Source organism: Bactrocera neohumeralis, chromosome 2, assembly GCF_024586455.1.
Source record: "Bactrocera neohumeralis isolate Rockhampton chromosome 2, APGP_CSIRO_Bneo_wtdbg2-racon-allhic-juicebox.fasta_v2, whole genome shotgun sequence".
Lineage (NCBI taxonomy): Eukaryota > Metazoa > Arthropoda > Insecta > Diptera > Tephritidae > Bactrocera > Bactrocera neohumeralis.
Genome location: NC_065919.1, coordinates 1710757 through 1727870, shown reverse-complemented (window position 1 = coordinate 1727870; position 17114 = coordinate 1710757). Strand labels below are relative to the sequence as shown.

Sequence of the window (17114 nt, the reverse complement as noted above, 5' to 3'; positions counted from 1 at the left end):
CAGCTAATTATAGCCACTTTTGGTGCTTCTACTCGCGTATTAATTACGGTATATTGATCTTCCGTTAATGATAACACTTTGATGGCTTAATGAACATAAATGCAATTTATCAGCTAACTCACGCCAACTCAAATAACGCACACTCCCGTCACACGATTGTGTTTTCTTTCCTTTGTTCTTTATGAAATTCCCTATTCAATCATTAATAACAAATTTCCGAACAATTTCTAATATTTGTATGTTTGCATGTGTAAGCGAACATCGTTCAAATAAAGCACAAAATTGCTCATTAAATGCGCGGAGGAGTGGCTCTTGGGGAAATATGAAATGCAACTTTACATTATTCTCGGGGATTTCTTCGAAAACTAAACACTAACATAAAATCAAAATAAATGATAGAACACTAAAATGAGCATTTTTATTTGATTTCTCATAAGAGTACGCAAAGTGAACAAATCATTTGAGAATATTTTGGGAATTTGAGCGGATGTGTGATTTATGGAAACATGAAGTTTTCAGACATTCATCAATTTTATTTTGTATTCTCTACGAATTTTGATTTATTTTTGCAATAACTACTCAAATAAAGCTACGAAATAGCCAATATGAATGCTAGACGATGCCAAACTCATACTGAGTAGTGAAAATATCCACCTGCCTACCTCTTCCTCCTCGGATAGTCAGTAGTCTTAACAAAACTATTAAAAAAATGAGTTTGAATGTCTTGAATTCATGTTCTAGAGCATATAAAGAGGACTTTGCATATTTGTTGGTGTTTCGAACTCGAAAAATATCCACATTTTTGAACACAAGCCATTGAATGGGTTAGTATTTTCACTTTACATATACGGTGCTTCGTCAATTGGTTGTGTAGTCGAATTATCTCTAAGATTCTATTAAAATTTCCTAAATTTTCTGAACTTTTGATAGCGAACTGTGTCAAGAGAAGTGGGTTTAGGTACATGGCCTTACCTAGAAATATTATGATCAAAATGCCAATAACTCCTTACTGTGTTTGGAACATCAATACACTGGCTACTAGTACTTCTGATAGACCTGTATAATAGGAGAGGTACTTAAGTTCAACTTCAATTTTGAATTGCTAACAGACTACTATTTGCTATATTCTTTCAGAATTTTATTTCGATGAAATTTGCCATTTGGGCAAAATAAATTTTCATTGTTCCAAAAGAATTAGTGTATTGTTTATTTGCATTTTTGTGCATTAACGTCAAACAAATCGGCAAATGCGTTGTTTATATAATACATACATATGTATGTATGTACTAAAACCTACTCAAGTATTAGTTTTTATCTTTAAACTACAAAGCATTTTGCTTGCTTTAGGGGAAATTTTGCAGACCGCTTATACTTGATAATTTATGAAGGCACAATAAAAACGCTTATCGATGGATACATATAATGTGTATGTGTGCGGTTAGATTGGGAGTTCTTAGTGCAGAACATGTTAGTGGCCTATGTGATTTCGCAAAGTGCAAGAAATAGAGCGGAAAAGTGTACCAAACTATATACAAATATATTTATAGGTCAGAGCAGTTTGATTATGTAATATTACGTTCTATGTTGTCCAGGCCCTACGTGTGTTTATCAAAAAGTACAGTTTCGGCGAACCTACATTTGAACATTTTTTCTTGATCTCAGGTAGGAATTGTTATACATATGTATGTATGTATATTATATTATGTTTTATGTACCTTTCATATGTTTCTATGTGTGTAATAATGCGTATCGGAACTCTAGGCTTAATGGTAAATAGTATAAGGAGTTTTCCGTGGTATGGTCATACCTTCTACGAACCAAGCAAATTGGTTCGAATTGCGATCAGACTCAAGGTGCTTTTTATTTTGACTATCTTTTTGATCCAACGAACCGGCTGTTTTAGCTGTCCAAGTGGGATAATTGCCTGATTACCTAACCTAACATAACCTAAGACGTTTTTCGACAGTTTTTGAATATATTTTTTTGAAACAAATATATCGCCAGAGAGAGCATTCTGCATATGTATATACATACATATACCATATACATGTGTACGATACTACATTTCTAAGTTAGCTGAAGTTATCAACGACAAATTGAATAAGAATTGAAAATATAAATGTCAAAATGGTAATAAATGGAATACAAAAATTTGCATACGCAAGCACAAAACGTATGTGTTTATGTGTGTACATATATACGTTTGTATATGGATGCAAGTAAGGAAAATAAACACTATTCCAGCATACCATAAACTGGTGGGTTTTATGTGTGTATAAATGTACACACGACATATGGTAGAGTAAATATTTATAGCGTTCCAATCGCATACGGAAATATTCACAAATAAAATTTAATTTATTGTGTAGCAATTAAACCATAATTAACTCATAGCTGCTGAATAAGGACAACAAATGTGTTAAAGGGTGCATTGAAACCTTTTGTGGTTAATAGATCGCCTTTACAGCGCCGGTTGTGGCTGTAGCAAACACTAAATGGCTTTGAATTCCATTACGCCTATAGCAAAAAAAAAAGGAATTAAGAAAGATATGTATATATATATGCACATATATTATAATAAAAGTCTTTCATGTGTGAGATAGGTGGGGGCTTTAAATTCCAAAAGAGCGTAATATAATTGTATCCTTTGTACGGACCAAAGTCAAAAAGATCTCAAAGTAAGTGAATATTATAGTAAAACTGCCAATCAAATATTTTTTTAAACAATACAGCAAAACAGCTGATAACTGATGTAATTAATCAAAACAAATTTAAGACATTTTTTTACTACAATTCAAATTCATTAAAAAAAACCTCAAATTTCGCTGAAAAGAACATGTAAGTATTTATGTGTATTAAATGAAGCATGTCATATTAAAAAGAATTTTTTAAATTGCAAATCAATCAATTTTCTTCAATAGGCTGCGTTTCCTTTGTTGTTTAAAATTTTTTATATTCACACTTCAAATTTTGCTTTAATTTTAATTTTTTTCAACACTCTTTCTGCTGAAAATAACACAAGAACTCAGTTACTCCAACCACTGTTTTATAGACATCAATTTAATTTTCGCTTTGAAGGAAGTGTGTCATGCAAGGATACACCCATTCACCACCCATCCCTTATGACCTTAAACAAGGTTAACGGCGCAACCGAAACTCAAGTTTGTCAAAGAAGGTAATTACTAACTTTATAATATGCTATTATAGCAGCAATAACGGCAAATTCTACGAAAGCGTAGCATTCATACCGGGCAACAGGTCGCCTAGGATGGGCTTTGAAATTACACAACTTGGAATTGTGCGCGTATTTTGAAAACACAACACACACGCACTCACTGAGCAATTCGCATTTTCCCGCTCATTTTGTTGGCGTTCAGAAATTAAAGAAATTGTAGTCTTTAAGCATAAGCACCTCTTGTTGCAACGTTGACTTTTAAAAGTTGAAAATAATTTAATATTTACTTAATTTGTTGTAATAACACTTGCAACGGTAGTTCAGAAAACTTTGCACAATTACTCTGCTGGACTGTCTTCAAAAGACTAAACACGGCAGTGACAGCCACCAACAAGGAAAACTCACTTTCAGCCGCAACGAAAACGCGGCGTATGCTTAACCGCCGCTACAAAAGCACACACACACACGCTGTCGCACACAAACACATGCCTACTTGCTGCATGGCGAGCGGAGTTATTGTGCGTTTGGGACGAGGCCTTACCTTAACAGCGCTGTTGTTGCTGCTGACGCCAGCACTCTGCTGCTGTTGTTGTTGTCGGTAGCTGCCAGCTGACTAACGTCAGCTGATTATATAAGGATGGAGGACGTTCGTTTCGACACGTTGCAGCGTTCAAGCAAAATTACTGATGGCCGTCCATCGACTGGGGGGTGTGTCCAGTGCTTCAATTTTAATAGTTTTTTTGTAATTTATACGAAAATAATTTGTTAATGTCAAAAACACAGCAATTATTTGGAAGATCAAAATATATTTTAATAAAAGAAATTATTGCCCGCGAGAAAGCACTCATCATTAAACATCTGCAAACAAATGTTCAACATAAGCTCATAATGAAGTACATTCTCATACGTATACGAGTAAATATGTGTGCATGTAAGTACATATGTTTGTCTGTTCGTCATCACATCGTTCATTCATTAAATTCTAAATTTATTTTTGACCATTTTTTATGCGAACCGTAACAGATGACTGATGTAGGAAGGCCTGCGAGAGGAGCGCTCTGCCCAACCGTGCTATTCATATTTAGATACAGATAACAACATGCAGCGTTTTCCTTATCATGCTGGCAGATGGCAATAACAAAATGATTAGAACGCGACAACAACAAACGCAACAACACTAAGCCATGTGGGCAGCACCGAAAGCGCAAATGAACACAAAGTACGTCTGTATATAAAGATATAACAAATTGGTGGCGCAAAGGCGGCTTTTTTTACGCGAAAGCTGCGTCATCGGCGGGAGTTCTCTACATCGCTTATCGCACTCAATAGAAACACAGTGGCGTAGCGTAAAATAAGAAGTCGATATTGCAAATTTTAATACTTTTGGGTTTCAGTTTGCTAAGAAGACTTTTGAATACTAGGTAAGTAGTAGTACTTATAAGGAATTTTTGGTACGATTGTTATATTAAAAGTTGTGGAGTTATAAAAAAAATTAAAATAGAAGAGTTAAGGGGCTATACCAATGTAACCCATGAAAAATTAGGCGATTTTAGTGATTTTTTTTTTTTTTGTTTTAAAGAAAGTACACAATCGAATGTTTCGAAGTTCTTTGGACATAATAAGATATATTATCAGCTACATTTTAAGATTTTTTTTTACAAAAATATTAAAAAATAACGGAGTTATGTGCTGTCCTCTGAGGTGCCAAAAAAAGTGCTCCAACTGCTAACATGATTCCGGCTGAATGAGTAGCTAATACAAAAAAAAAATCAATAATGTCATTAAAGTTGAAGGTATTTTCTAAACTACTACTGATCTACGATTTTTGAAAAATATCAAAAATTAACAAAATGGCGTAGTTTTGAAAAAAAGTTGTTTTTATGGTACAAAATGGTGGTTTTTTTTAATCCAAATTGACAATTTTCAACCAAACAAAAAGATCGTTGCTCATTGTATTGTAAATATATTCAAGAATACCCAGTTTTAATTGGAGTTGATCGGTCAATTTTTAGTTGAGCTATGATGCCAGCAATTTCGAAGAATGTCGTTTCGAGGAAAAACGCGTTTAAAGTTTCAAATATCTGCGAAATACCTGCGGACGGTCGTTCTTTAAAACGAAACGAAAAAAAAACTAGAAACAAGACACGACACTGAAGATTTCACAGGATATTTTTGGAAATATAAACTAACGAAAAAAAAAAAAATTGTTTTGAAAGTGTCACACTGGTATAGCCCCTTAAGCTGATTTTCGTACGGAAACTGACTGCTTAGCTAGTACAAATGATCAATAGTTTGAGGAATCATTTATAAAAGAACTCTTTAACTTGTATTCCACAATTAAACATATGCCCAAACATAAGAAAAATACATTTGATTTAGCCACAGTAAAAAAGTTACTTATACGCCCCCATCAATACCATGGAATTATAAGGTTTTAATTATACGCTCTGCTTTTTTGTATTTTTATTTATTTTTATGATAGCTGGAAATTATAATTAGTGATTAAAAAGTTAGAGGTACTTTTGGTTGATAAATTCTTCGGTTATATAACCGTCAAATGTGCATATCGTCCCCTAAAATGCAAAATAACGTAACAATTTTCAAAAATTTATAGTGGCGTGAATGAAACACGAAATAAAATGGAACAAGAGTGAAAAAAAATTTATATTGGTTAAAACTGGTTTTGAGCGCAGAACCTGAAAATGTTGAACAAATGTAATATTATGAATGTAATTTGAAGTAGTGAATCGTAATCAATAAGACACTCAATTTCGAATTTTTTGATGATACGTTATTTTGCATTTTAGGTGACGATATGTATTTCTGTATAATTTCTCATTCAAAGAGTTTTACCACCATTTTAATATCCGAATACTCTCTATTTATACCAGCTGCTTGTTCGCTTTGCCACACTCTAAGGTCTGGCGAATCTAAAACAGCGATAATATTACATATACCGTATACCCTTAAAGGGTCTCAGTGCCGCTTTTTATTAATTTCAATTTAAGCAATCCGCCGCTGTTCATGAAATAGGCGCGCGCATTACCAGCCAGGCTGGCGATGTTTCAACTTTGCGGTGGGAGAATATCGCTATTTGTTTAAGTTAGAAGCACGCAAAAACAACAACAAAGTAAATATCGAAAGCACACTGTTCAATAAAAAAAACAATATTAAGAGCCACAACCAGCGTTATAAGAAATTTGTTTTTGCAAAACGAACAAAAAAAGCTTTAAACATACCGAAAGTTTGCAAATATAGAATAGTGTAAACAATATTTAATCTGTGTATATAAACCATAAAACAAATGCAGCGATTTTACATACTTGCCATATTTGCTGGTTTGGTTATTGCTTTTCGCTAGTAAGATGTTTGTGAGTGCAAATGTACACATGCAGAACGTGCTAAGTACACATACGATAAACTTGGTAAGCAATGAGTGCCGGCCACTCGTTTCAAAAATGTGCTCGAGCCGCCAGTAGTTCACGTGAATCGAACAAACTGAAATTCCTATGAAAGTTTCAAGCGGTCTCACTGCTTTCGCGCATTGTGGGGGCAAACGCGCGAAATTCACAAGAATTTTTATGACACATTTGTACGTACATACGTATTTGCATATGTATTTATGTGGGGGTGTGTGTGTGGAAACGCATCGATTAGACATTCAACGCGCTCGCGATCACGTATGCATTGCCAATAGTGAAGTAGAGAGAGCTGGACGCCGCGCGAGGGTCGAAATTAGGAAAAAATAGCAGTAAATTTCACAACATTACAAACATACAGTACATACATTTACATATACATATATGTATGTATGTATGTATATTTGTATTATAAATAAAGTGTGCGGAAATCTGACTGATTAAGTGCAAAACAAAATTGCTGTTTCTATTATTAAGCGAGCGATTGGCAACAAGTGGCGAACGCAGCGGGTCACTATGGGTTGCCGATGTTTTGCATGGCAGTGGATTTGGCGTCTCGACGTGTTTGCTGAGAAATAGGTATTGTATGTTCATTAAAGGGATATTTGTTATCAAGTTGAAAGCTGGCAAAAGCATTTACATTAAAATAAAACAACAAAAAACACCCAAGAAAGTAGAAGTCGTCAGCTTGCGATTTGTTTATACACACAAAAGACCTTCAAAGGACCTTCAACATGCTCAGCCGTAGTCCACCCAACCATTCGAAGAGTAACGGTATAAAAGTACGATGCATGTTTGTGTGTGTGTGTGAAGCGGAGGCGACAGCCAAACATAAAAGTAGCGCATTGGTAATAGGAAATATCCTCGTAATGACGGTCGTAAAAAAGCTCAACAATAAACAAACGTTGCTCGGATTTTATAAGCAAAGATTAAACACACACACACCTACTCCTTAAAATCGAATGCTCACACATACATACATACAATATACTAAATAGAAATTTTGTGTGCATTTGAAATGTGCTAGCTGATTCATCGCTGCCATGGTGCGCTACACGCTGTTATACATACATATGTACATGTATACAACACAAACGAAATTTGTATAATATACACGAGTGAAACCCAGTCGCTCTCATTCCAGGTGCCAAGAACAGCCGCTTTCATACGTCACACATAAGCTTGTCAATGTTCGCACACCCTCTTGATGAAGTCACACAGTCGCGACGTGTGTGTGTGTATGCCTTCACTTAGCAGCTGCTCGTTTGAGAGCTTTCAGCCGTTGAGCTTTGCCCTCAGCCACCAACCAGCATTGCCAGTTGCGTTTTTTTTCTCCGAAATGTATTAAAATCAAATTTTTTTTGAAAAACACTTTTCCTTAACAAGTTTTCACTTACCTACAATTTTCTTTCACTAGTTGTCTATGTATATAAATAAAGTTGCGAAAAAGACTTTGAATTTTCGTTAGCACAACAATTTCCAATACGTATATACAGTTGAAAATTTTAATAATTATAATGAATAAATTTCGTTTTGATTTCGAAAATGGCAGTTTTTCAAAGGTAATGTATGTATATGTTTGGCTTAAGATTATGGTTAAAAGTTGTTTTGCTGAAAAGTTATTTATTAAAAAAATTGTTTGTATCGTCATCGTCATGCTGTTGAGTGTCCTAAAATAAATCTACTCGTAAATAAAAATGCAATTTTTTAAATACTATAACCCTATTATTTATATTTTGTTCTTTGATAATATCCCACAAATAGTGGGAGCTACTAGTTTTAAGCCGTCTACTGAAGAAGGCTGAAGGAAATTCTTAAGAACTACAAATTTCTTATGACTTTCTGAATTATGCCCACTTTTAGAATACGAAGTTTTTTTGGCTATTGGTAGGAAACTTGGATGGGAACCAGGTTCTACGAGTTTCGGAGAGACAAAATATTTTCCAGAATTTAAATCGTTAAACTATTTTTAAATGTGCTTCATCTAGTCAGAACTCCATGCTGATAAATAAGCATGAGAGGGAGGGCCTTATTGACATTATAAAGTTAGCTAAACCGAAAAAGTAACTCAAACCTGCAACAAAAACAATTTTAAGAAAGTTCAGTGCAAACTCTAAATCACTTGAAGTGAACACTCCTTAACTATCAAAAAAATTCTAAAAAAAAGGTCCTCGTGACGTAAACTTCGTTGAACTTCTTAAAATGGTAAGTCATTTTATTTATTATGAATGTATGGCCTTAGCATAATATACCCACCACATGTTACTACCACTCAAATAATACAAATTTAGTTTAATAGATAAATAATTTATTTATGTATTGAATCTATATTTTTAGCATAAACATGAGTGTCTTAATAATTACACACACCGACGACGATGACATTGATTTTTTTGTTTTGGTTTTTGTATGTATTTTGAGGGTATATTCTCCAGTTTACACCGGAGTATGTATGTATGTTTGTTTGTAAATTAAACTGGAGGGCCGAAGGAAGAATTACAAGTTAATCAGCGGCTTTCGCAAAAGCACCATTGATACAGTTAACACGTACATGTCTAGAGTGTGTGGGAGTGTATTTTCGCTCATTTGCAAACAATTTCAATTTTATTTGAATCAAATCACAAACAATTATTGGCGCTTAAATAACATTTGTTTCTATGTCTACTTCCATGATGTCCTGCGTTGTTTGCTGCAAATTGTAATAGTTAAGATAGTTTTTTGTTGTTGTAAATATAATTGAAATGAAATAATGATGAAATCCTGTCGACCAGCAATCCAGCCACATATTGCGCTTTTGGCGAACGCACCGCCCACCAACCCACCAGCCGAGCGAGCAATCAACTGACATGGTACTGCGCCCGCAGCAACGGCAACGATGACGGCGTAAGCGATGAGCGCGACGAAGCGTTTACCGCGGCAGCGAACACATCTCGCACGAACTCAATTCGCCCGGATTAATGAAGGTGCAGTGATTGCATTGCCACTGACTGTTCGCAACGCCGGCACCACCTCCCCCAGCGGCGGCGGCCCCCGCGTTGGAAGCGGCAGTTGTACTGCCAGCAGAGTGAATGCTGAACAAGAAAACAGAAAAAGAAGAAAAAAAAACAAGAAATCAGAATAATAAAATGGCAAAAAGGCAACACCACCCACCGCGAGCACGACGACGTGCTTTGGCCCGCGGTGGTCAAGTGGCGCACTCAACAACTAACCTGCCGCTGCCGGTGCTCGCCTGTATGAGCGACTCCAAGAGCTTCCACGGTTCGCTGGCCTTAAAACTGTAAGCCAAATCGGTATTCTTGGTGCGTACGGCCTCCAGTAGTGGGGCGATGTGTGCGCGTAACGGCACCGTGTCCATTCGATACAAATACAACAGCAAGTGAAAATCAGAAATGGCCTCGAGAAATTCATGATCCGCCCAGTGGGAGAGATACGTGCTTAGCGCACCGAAATCCTGCAAATGTCCATCGAGGTAGCGATTCTCCACCGGAAACGGTTCACCGCGCTTCTTGTACTGTGTAAATGTGAATTGTGGCTGGAGTGGAGTTGAGGCGGGCACATCCACCAGCAAATATTCGACTGGCAGCGGACGCGCCAAACGCTGTACTTCATTGCCATATTGGTCTTTCTCCTGCAAAAAGACAAGTACATGCAAAGATTGATGTATTAATGCGAGCATGCCAATAAAAGCGTGTATATATGTAAGGTATATGGATATACATATGTCTGTTCAAAGGATCGCCGTTTCGTTTTGGTAAAATGTTATGTGATTGCTTTCGTAATAAAACATTTCAAAGCACCATAAATATGCACATACTAAAACAACTTTGTATGCAAAGGATTGAGGGTAATAAGCACGTCGCAGGAATTCATAAAATGCTAAAATTTTTAAAAAAGATGTTAAACGATTTTATTGCAGCATAAATACAGCCAATTTGAATGTAGCCGATGGCCTTAAGTTTATGCCGATTTTATTGGAATAGAGAATTCTTATTCTTTTGGTTTTACGAAATGATGTACGTAGGTATATGCCATTAAAAGAGAGAGAAACCAAAAACTTAACATATATGTAAGTTCGAAGATCTCATTCAAAGTAAAAACTGCAAGTTTAGAAGCCAATTGAACAAACCTGAACTATCTCAAAATATTGATTAGAATATGTGACATTTCTTATCTCAATAACGGAACATTAATTTACTTAAATATTTACTGGAACACTAAGCTGATGAGACGAGTTGGAAATCTGTGGATTCCTAAAATTTAATCATAAACTGTTTCTCAACAAAACAACGCATTGAAATATTGTCACTTTACAAGGAAAACGGGTTTCAGTTGAAATCAAATTGAGGCCCATTCTGCACCGTCTAAGCAAATTGGAGCAATGGTATAAAAGAAAACTGATATGATCCCTAAACTGCCATTTTCTGATCAAAAAGTGACAGTTTGCTTCCACATTTGCAGCAAATAAGCAAAATCTAAAGATACTTGGCGCACCTTTAAAGAAAAGTTATTCGGATTCTGTGCATGTTTTCGCAGTTAATAAAGTAGTGAGCTTCAGTGTTTAGACAATTGATTAGCATCCCCCGTAAAAATACTTGCACGACCGCATATACTGAATATTTCATGCTGTATCCTTTTTACTTCATACGCACCCACTCCTTCGCTCCAGCATAAATAGCAGCAATAAGGAAAGTGGAAAAAATGTCAACAATTTCAAAGTCAACAGAGCTGCCGAAGGAATTCATGCGCCTTGTGGCGCTCCATTGACCTAATTTGCCTGCAGAGTTTCTTAGACAGCACTGAGCGTGGAGTATATGGGTTGTCAAAGGCTAAGAGCGTAGCGCCAGAGAGATAGTCTCGTTGTCTGAGAGAAAGAGAGCGTTGATTTTTCTCACTATACAAGCAACCCGTCACAGCATATAGTTTTCAAGGAAGAGCTTTTGCAACCTGTTTGCATTTTTCCTTGATACTTTTTTCACCTTGTTCATCTCGGATTTGCCTATGTCCTTCTGTTGATAGCTTTCCATGGCCTTCCACAAGGTTATGGACTTTGGTGTGTGCGTGTGTGTGAGTGCACTTGAGTGAGTTGAGGGTGTAGTGGTGGTGTGCGTGTAGCTGCTGCTAGGTCCAAAAAATGGGCGGACAAAGTGCTGAGACGCAGCTACTTGTGACACTTCAAGTTGGTGTTAATGTATGTTGTTGTTATTGTTGTGCTTTCTTACTTTGGCCCGTACCAGCCTTGTGTGTGTGTGTTTTCTTTTGTCCTTTTTGCTGGCAATTAAGCTAAATGTCCTGGCGCTTTATGCGTGGCATGTTTATTATGTGTGTAAGAATGAATAAATTTGAATATATATTTGTTTATCCTATATGTCCATATAGACACTTATGTATATAATATATGTATATGTATGTATGTATAAAGTAAATAAATAAATATAGAAATATATGAACGACGATAGAACACTTTGTCTTTTTGTGAGTACTTCAAAGCTTTCTCTCTCGCTCCGCTCTCTCTTGCGAATAGTGCTTAGTATGGAGCTCAAGGTTATCAGGTCAAGTATTTAAAAATGGGACATACGCTTTGCAAAGTAGAACATTTGTGAATTTGAAAAAAATTGAATTAATTGCAGTGGCAAATGTAGTTCGTTCGGATGAAGCTCGGGAAATAAGTGCCCTTTGACATTGAAATACTTTAGTAACAAATTAAGTCATGATTTACAACATTCACTAACACTTTTTTTATTCATTTCAGACTTAATGTGATACGAATTCCATATAATTTGTACTAATTGCTCTATTTCTTGAAGTCAAACCTTTGGAATGGATAATTTTATGGAACCAACATCACCTGACCATGATGAAGCTATGTATATCACAAGTCACTTATCCCGAGGCAAGATATAAAAAAACAACCAAAAATTAAAAGCATAACCAATATTGTTAACTAAACAATACATAACCTATATGAATTCCGCAAAGACCTAACCGTCCTTTTGGTACTAAACTAGATATCCAACCTATTTAGCAGCTCTCTGAATTCTTGAAATAGTCAGTCGATTTGAGTATGGGATTTCATGTGTATAGTGAAAACTCTTGGGTTCGAGATGCGTTTCGTCGTTACAAGATTCATGTTTCTTTTAATTCACACCCAGAACAATACAAGAACCGATAAATACACTGCGCAAGTAAGATCTACGTAGTATCTGTCGCGGAGATCAGCCCCGAAATCTAACCAAACGCACTAATCTGATAGTCAAACTACGAATCAGAATTGTTAACATGCTCAATAGAGAAATCTGCTCGAAGACAAGCAGCATAGACTTTAAGACAATATATTTACTTTATTTTCTATTTCTCTTAGGAAAGGCCAAAACTTTTAATGTACACTGTAGCGCGAGATAAATATTCGTAAGAGCTTTTTTGTACCGTGTTGTTATAAAGCTCTTGAGAATATGTTGCTGCTACAAAAAAAACACAAAGAGGATTTTCGTAGTAACTCTCTAAAAACGGCTAAGCGCAAGGCACAAAGAGATTAAAGAAAGTTATTGCATGAAAAACTTTAAAAGAAGCAGGTATATACACAAAGAACTAAAAATAAACCTAATATACCCTAAATTGAGAAATATTTGGCAGGTTGCGCAGAGAAGGAAGAAGACACAGAGGGTGTTGAAAGAGGCGAAGCTACAGAAAAACTTAAAGAAGTAGCAGAAGTTGGAGCAGAAAAAATGCAAATGTAAATAAAAAAATCAACAAAACCAAATCAACAGCAGCAGCCTTCAAAGTAAATTATAATTGAAAAGTAATTTTTATCTATAACGGTAAAGACAATGAGTACAAGCAGAAAATGTGGGCAAACATGCATTGGCTTCAGTTGAAAAATATATGTATGTATGTGTGACTAATGGTAGCAATATTAAAATTGTTTTATAAGGAGCTAACCATATGCAGAAATTTTTTACTGTTACTCGGAGCTAGTAATTGGCTCTTTAAAATTTGATTTTAATTAGTTGTTTTATGCAATTATTAGTCAACAAATAATATCAACAGTAATAAAGAGACGCTTTTTTCAAAATTTGCTTTAATTGAATATAATTATCCTATCCGTTTTCCCAACAGCTAATCACTGAGAAGTCATGGCCAATTTAGGATGTTCACGTGAATAAAAAAATGTTGTTTCTTTACCTTTTCTAATTTTATCTAAAGCAAAACAAATTCTTAAAGTACATTTCGGTTGTTTACAGAAAGCAATGTAGTCATCAGCGTCCTAGCCGGAGCTGAGCGAAGTTATGCTTATTGAGCACTAGAAACTCATGCTAGCGAAGGTTACCGCGCATAGTAAGCGTGTATTTATGTTTATGTGTGCGTTACACATACATGAGCACGTACGTAGGTGCGTTGATAAAATCAGCCTGCAGGTATGCAACAGTTTGCACATTTAAACTGAGTCAGCATGTTGGTGAATCATTTAACAACATTAGCACATCTAGCAACAGCAACCAAACAACCACAACTACTGCACCAACAGAGAGTTTTGCGCTAACACAGGCATTTCTCCGCTTGACAGTGGGCGCTCATACACTCGGTGGCTCTATAATGTGTATTAAAAATTCAATTACCAGACCCACTGTCGCCAATCAGATTTTATGACGATTTCAGATGTGTGGATAAGTATGAGTGTGTTCGCCCAAGCGGGTCACTCGCTGGTGGCTACTGCAGAATAACTGATGTTTTGCGAGCTTACGAGGGTAGGTAGCAAGCTACAAAGACTGGCGATATGTTGCGTATACGCCACGTCGGCGAATATACTGACTTATGCAGATGTATGTAAGTGTTTATGTGTGTTCGTATGCATATGATTATGTTTGTTTGTATGTAGTACATGTATTTAAGTGAATTTACGTACTGTCCTTGCTATTTTTGCGACGCGATTGTGTGTGCTGCGTGGGTTGGTGAGCAAGCAGTATGTATGAGGAATTGCTGTTGGTGTAAACAGGAAAAATGTAACACTGTTAGTTTGAAGGCTACTACAACGCGCTCATGCGAATTTCTTTCGCCAACGAGCTAGCCCCCAAGCGACCCACCGCAACACAAACCACCGCTCGAAATTATGTATAAATGTATGTGTGTGTGTGTGTGCAACAGGGTAATGTTTGGTTGCTGATAGCGAAAATGTGTCACAAGCGCCTGTTTGCTGATGCGGAATTCAGCGCAATTGCATCAGGTGCAATTGAATCACAAATAAATTCGCTCGGTGCGAAGGACTTGTGGTTGCTGGAAAGTGAAATCGAATGAGTGACGGGTCCTTGTAGTGGTAGCGGGTGGTGTTTAGCCGTTAGTGATGTGTGGCAATGTCTTCATTCCTGCTAGATAAAATGCAGTGTTGTTATTGTTACAATTGTAGCAACAACAGAGCCTTAAATTAAATCATTTGTTGTCCAGTTTTGAATTTGTGTTATTTTTGCATTGCAGATTTCCGCCACTTTGCAGAAGCATTAAGCGGGGAAACGTGGGTGCTGAAGAAAATATACGTGTGGTGTAAAGTATAAATAACAGCATAAATGTTTTACGAAATAAGCGTAAAAGTAGACCAAATTTCACTGTCAATAACATTTAAGTGTCGGAAAAAATCTTGAAATTTTGGTAGTTTATGTATCAGGTGAGAAATGCCATTGATTGAGGTAGCTTCCCAGTCCCCAATGGAATAATAAATTATGGGGACAGGCAATCGAAAGATTAGATTTGGAACTATTGAAGCCGACGCAACTCAATCGTGTCTATCTTTTTCTTCGGCATTTTCTTTTTCTTGCTTTGCTCGTCAAAATAATCTGCCCCATTTATCTTCACTCCACTATGTACGCAGTCTAACGTTTAAATATGGCATAATTTGCTTGAATTAGAATAAAAAAGTTGTAAAACATATTATGAGATAATCAGTAAGAGGAATATGGTTTACGAATATGTTGTTGTTTAATGTAAGCGAATGTTGTGTACCAAGATGGTGTACATTCACAGAGTGGCATTCGATATGCAATATCGTATTTATTATACCAAGGTATCTTATCTATTGGTTATTTAGGGTCTTATCAAATCTTAGAAATGTTTTCAAAAATAAATCAAATAAAAAAATAAACGCAAATTTTTTTCTACATGAAGTAAAACAAGAACTTATGGACCAGGGCTGTAAGTAAGTATGTATCCCATGTTTTCACAAAACTCGATAATTTGACAAAACCGTTTCTAGGTTGAATGGGAATGTTTTAAACTAAGAAGATTCTGAATAATCGTGCATATGGACAATTATCGGGCAATCCCGCAGAAACTTCACAAGCAACCGTTACATATGCCGCCTTACTTACAGTAAAAATAACAGTGCAAATTTTAATTTTAGTTATCCCACCCTAATGTCAAGCATAACCTAACACGCACACTTTAGAGCAAATTCGCAACGAATTCGAAAGCAAAGAAATTTGTTCTGACAATGACCAACATTGAATCAAATCAATCACTTGCGATTGGTTCTCATTAAATATTAAGCAATATAAAGTGAATGTAATCAAATGATTTCGGGAGCTTAATAAAAATCACGAATGAAAAATTATGCCATTGTGTCGAGAGTTGGATCCTTGACCCGTCACAGAAATATACAAATACATGCACATGTTATTACGTATAAAAATTGAACTTATGGCTAGAGGTGTTTTTTGCTTGAAGCTTTGGCAAAGCAAAAAAAGCGAAAGAAAAACGAGTTTTGAACAAAAGTACTAGCTTGCAGTGCAAAGGAGATAAGGAAACGAATAAACGAATTGTAGTTGTTGCTTCCTTGTTGTGTTCGTCTGTTATGGGCGTGTACAAAGTCTTTTTGTTTGTGGACCGATGATGAAGACGCAGCCATAACTTTCTGGCATAGGTTGCAATTACTGTCGTTCATAAAATGTTTAATAAGTTTATGAAAAATATGGTGGTTTTACAGGTTTTACTTTTTGAAAAACTTTAGAAATATAGTGACAACTCTCAGCACAACTCTCTCTCTCTGGGTTACTACTGTGGGCAAAAAATAGTAAAACCCATTCGTAGAAATATATTTTTTCTAGGTTGGTGTGATAGCTGAGCCAAATGTCAGATCCAAATAATCATTAGTGTCAACAACGTCCTTTTAACGTCTGTGAAACAAAGCTTTCCGACTACCAGGATGTTATAAAACGTATTATTACTGGCGATGAGTCTTGGATCTATGCTTACGCCCCGGAAATAGACGATCAATCGGCCGAATATTGTGGCTAGGATGAGCCAAAGGCGAAAAAATCACGTCAAAGAAGGGCAAAAATCAAGGTTTTATTCGATTATCTTGATTTGGTGCACTCTTCATTCTTTCCGACCGGCTCAACTTTCAACAAGGAATACTATTTGAGTGTTATGCACCACAATAGTGCATTACTGTATTGATTCTTTGTGAGTTTTTCGCCAAATTTTCTACCCATATCGTGTCGCTATCACCGCATTCGCCTGATTTAGCTCCGTGTGAC

The 17114-nt window shown here is 36.1% G+C and overlaps 2 protein-coding genes and 2 long non-coding RNA genes across 9 annotated transcripts in view; 2 read left to right on the top strand and 2 right to left on the bottom strand.

The window, feature by feature from the left end:
* The window catches only part of LOC126757802 (uncharacterized), a 41987-nt gene extending 33918 nt beyond the window's left edge, over positions 1–8069 (bottom strand). The window contains exon 1 of one of the 5 annotated variants that reach the window (XM_050471778.1): positions 7992–8069. The gene's annotated coding sequence lies outside the window, so the exon portion shown is untranslated. Of the gene's footprint in view, positions 1–3336; positions 3360–3412; positions 3555–7991 lie in introns of those variants that run through there. The other 4 variants (XM_050471779.1, XM_050471775.1, XM_050471777.1 and 1 more) reach the window with 4 other exon arrangements.
* LOC126757898 (uncharacterized) lies at positions 6786–8052 on the top strand. The gene is made up of 2 exons (XR_007666791.1): positions 6786–7173; positions 7739–8052. It is a non-coding gene; the product is annotated as an uncharacterized LOC126757898 (long non-coding RNA).
* A 1110-nt stretch (positions 8070–9179) lies between the features above and the next one.
* Positions 9180–17114, bottom strand: part of LOC126757641 (nuclear protein localization protein 4 homolog) — a 68982-nt gene continuing 61047 nt past the window's right edge. For both annotated transcript variants that reach the window (XM_050471721.1, XM_050471712.1), the window contains exons 8-9: positions 9804–10222; positions 9180–9665 (exon numbers count right to left, since the gene is read on the bottom strand). In XM_050471721.1, the coding sequence (XP_050327678.1) occupies positions 9503–9665; positions 9804–10222 (582 nt within the window). In that variant the 3' untranslated portion in view covers positions 9180–9502. The remainder of the gene's footprint in view (positions 9666–9803; positions 10223–17114) is intronic.
* LOC126757903 (uncharacterized) lies at positions 10218–15754 on the top strand. The gene is made up of 3 exons (XR_007666793.1): positions 10218–13163; positions 13225–13372; positions 15061–15754. It is a non-coding gene; the product is annotated as an uncharacterized LOC126757903 (long non-coding RNA).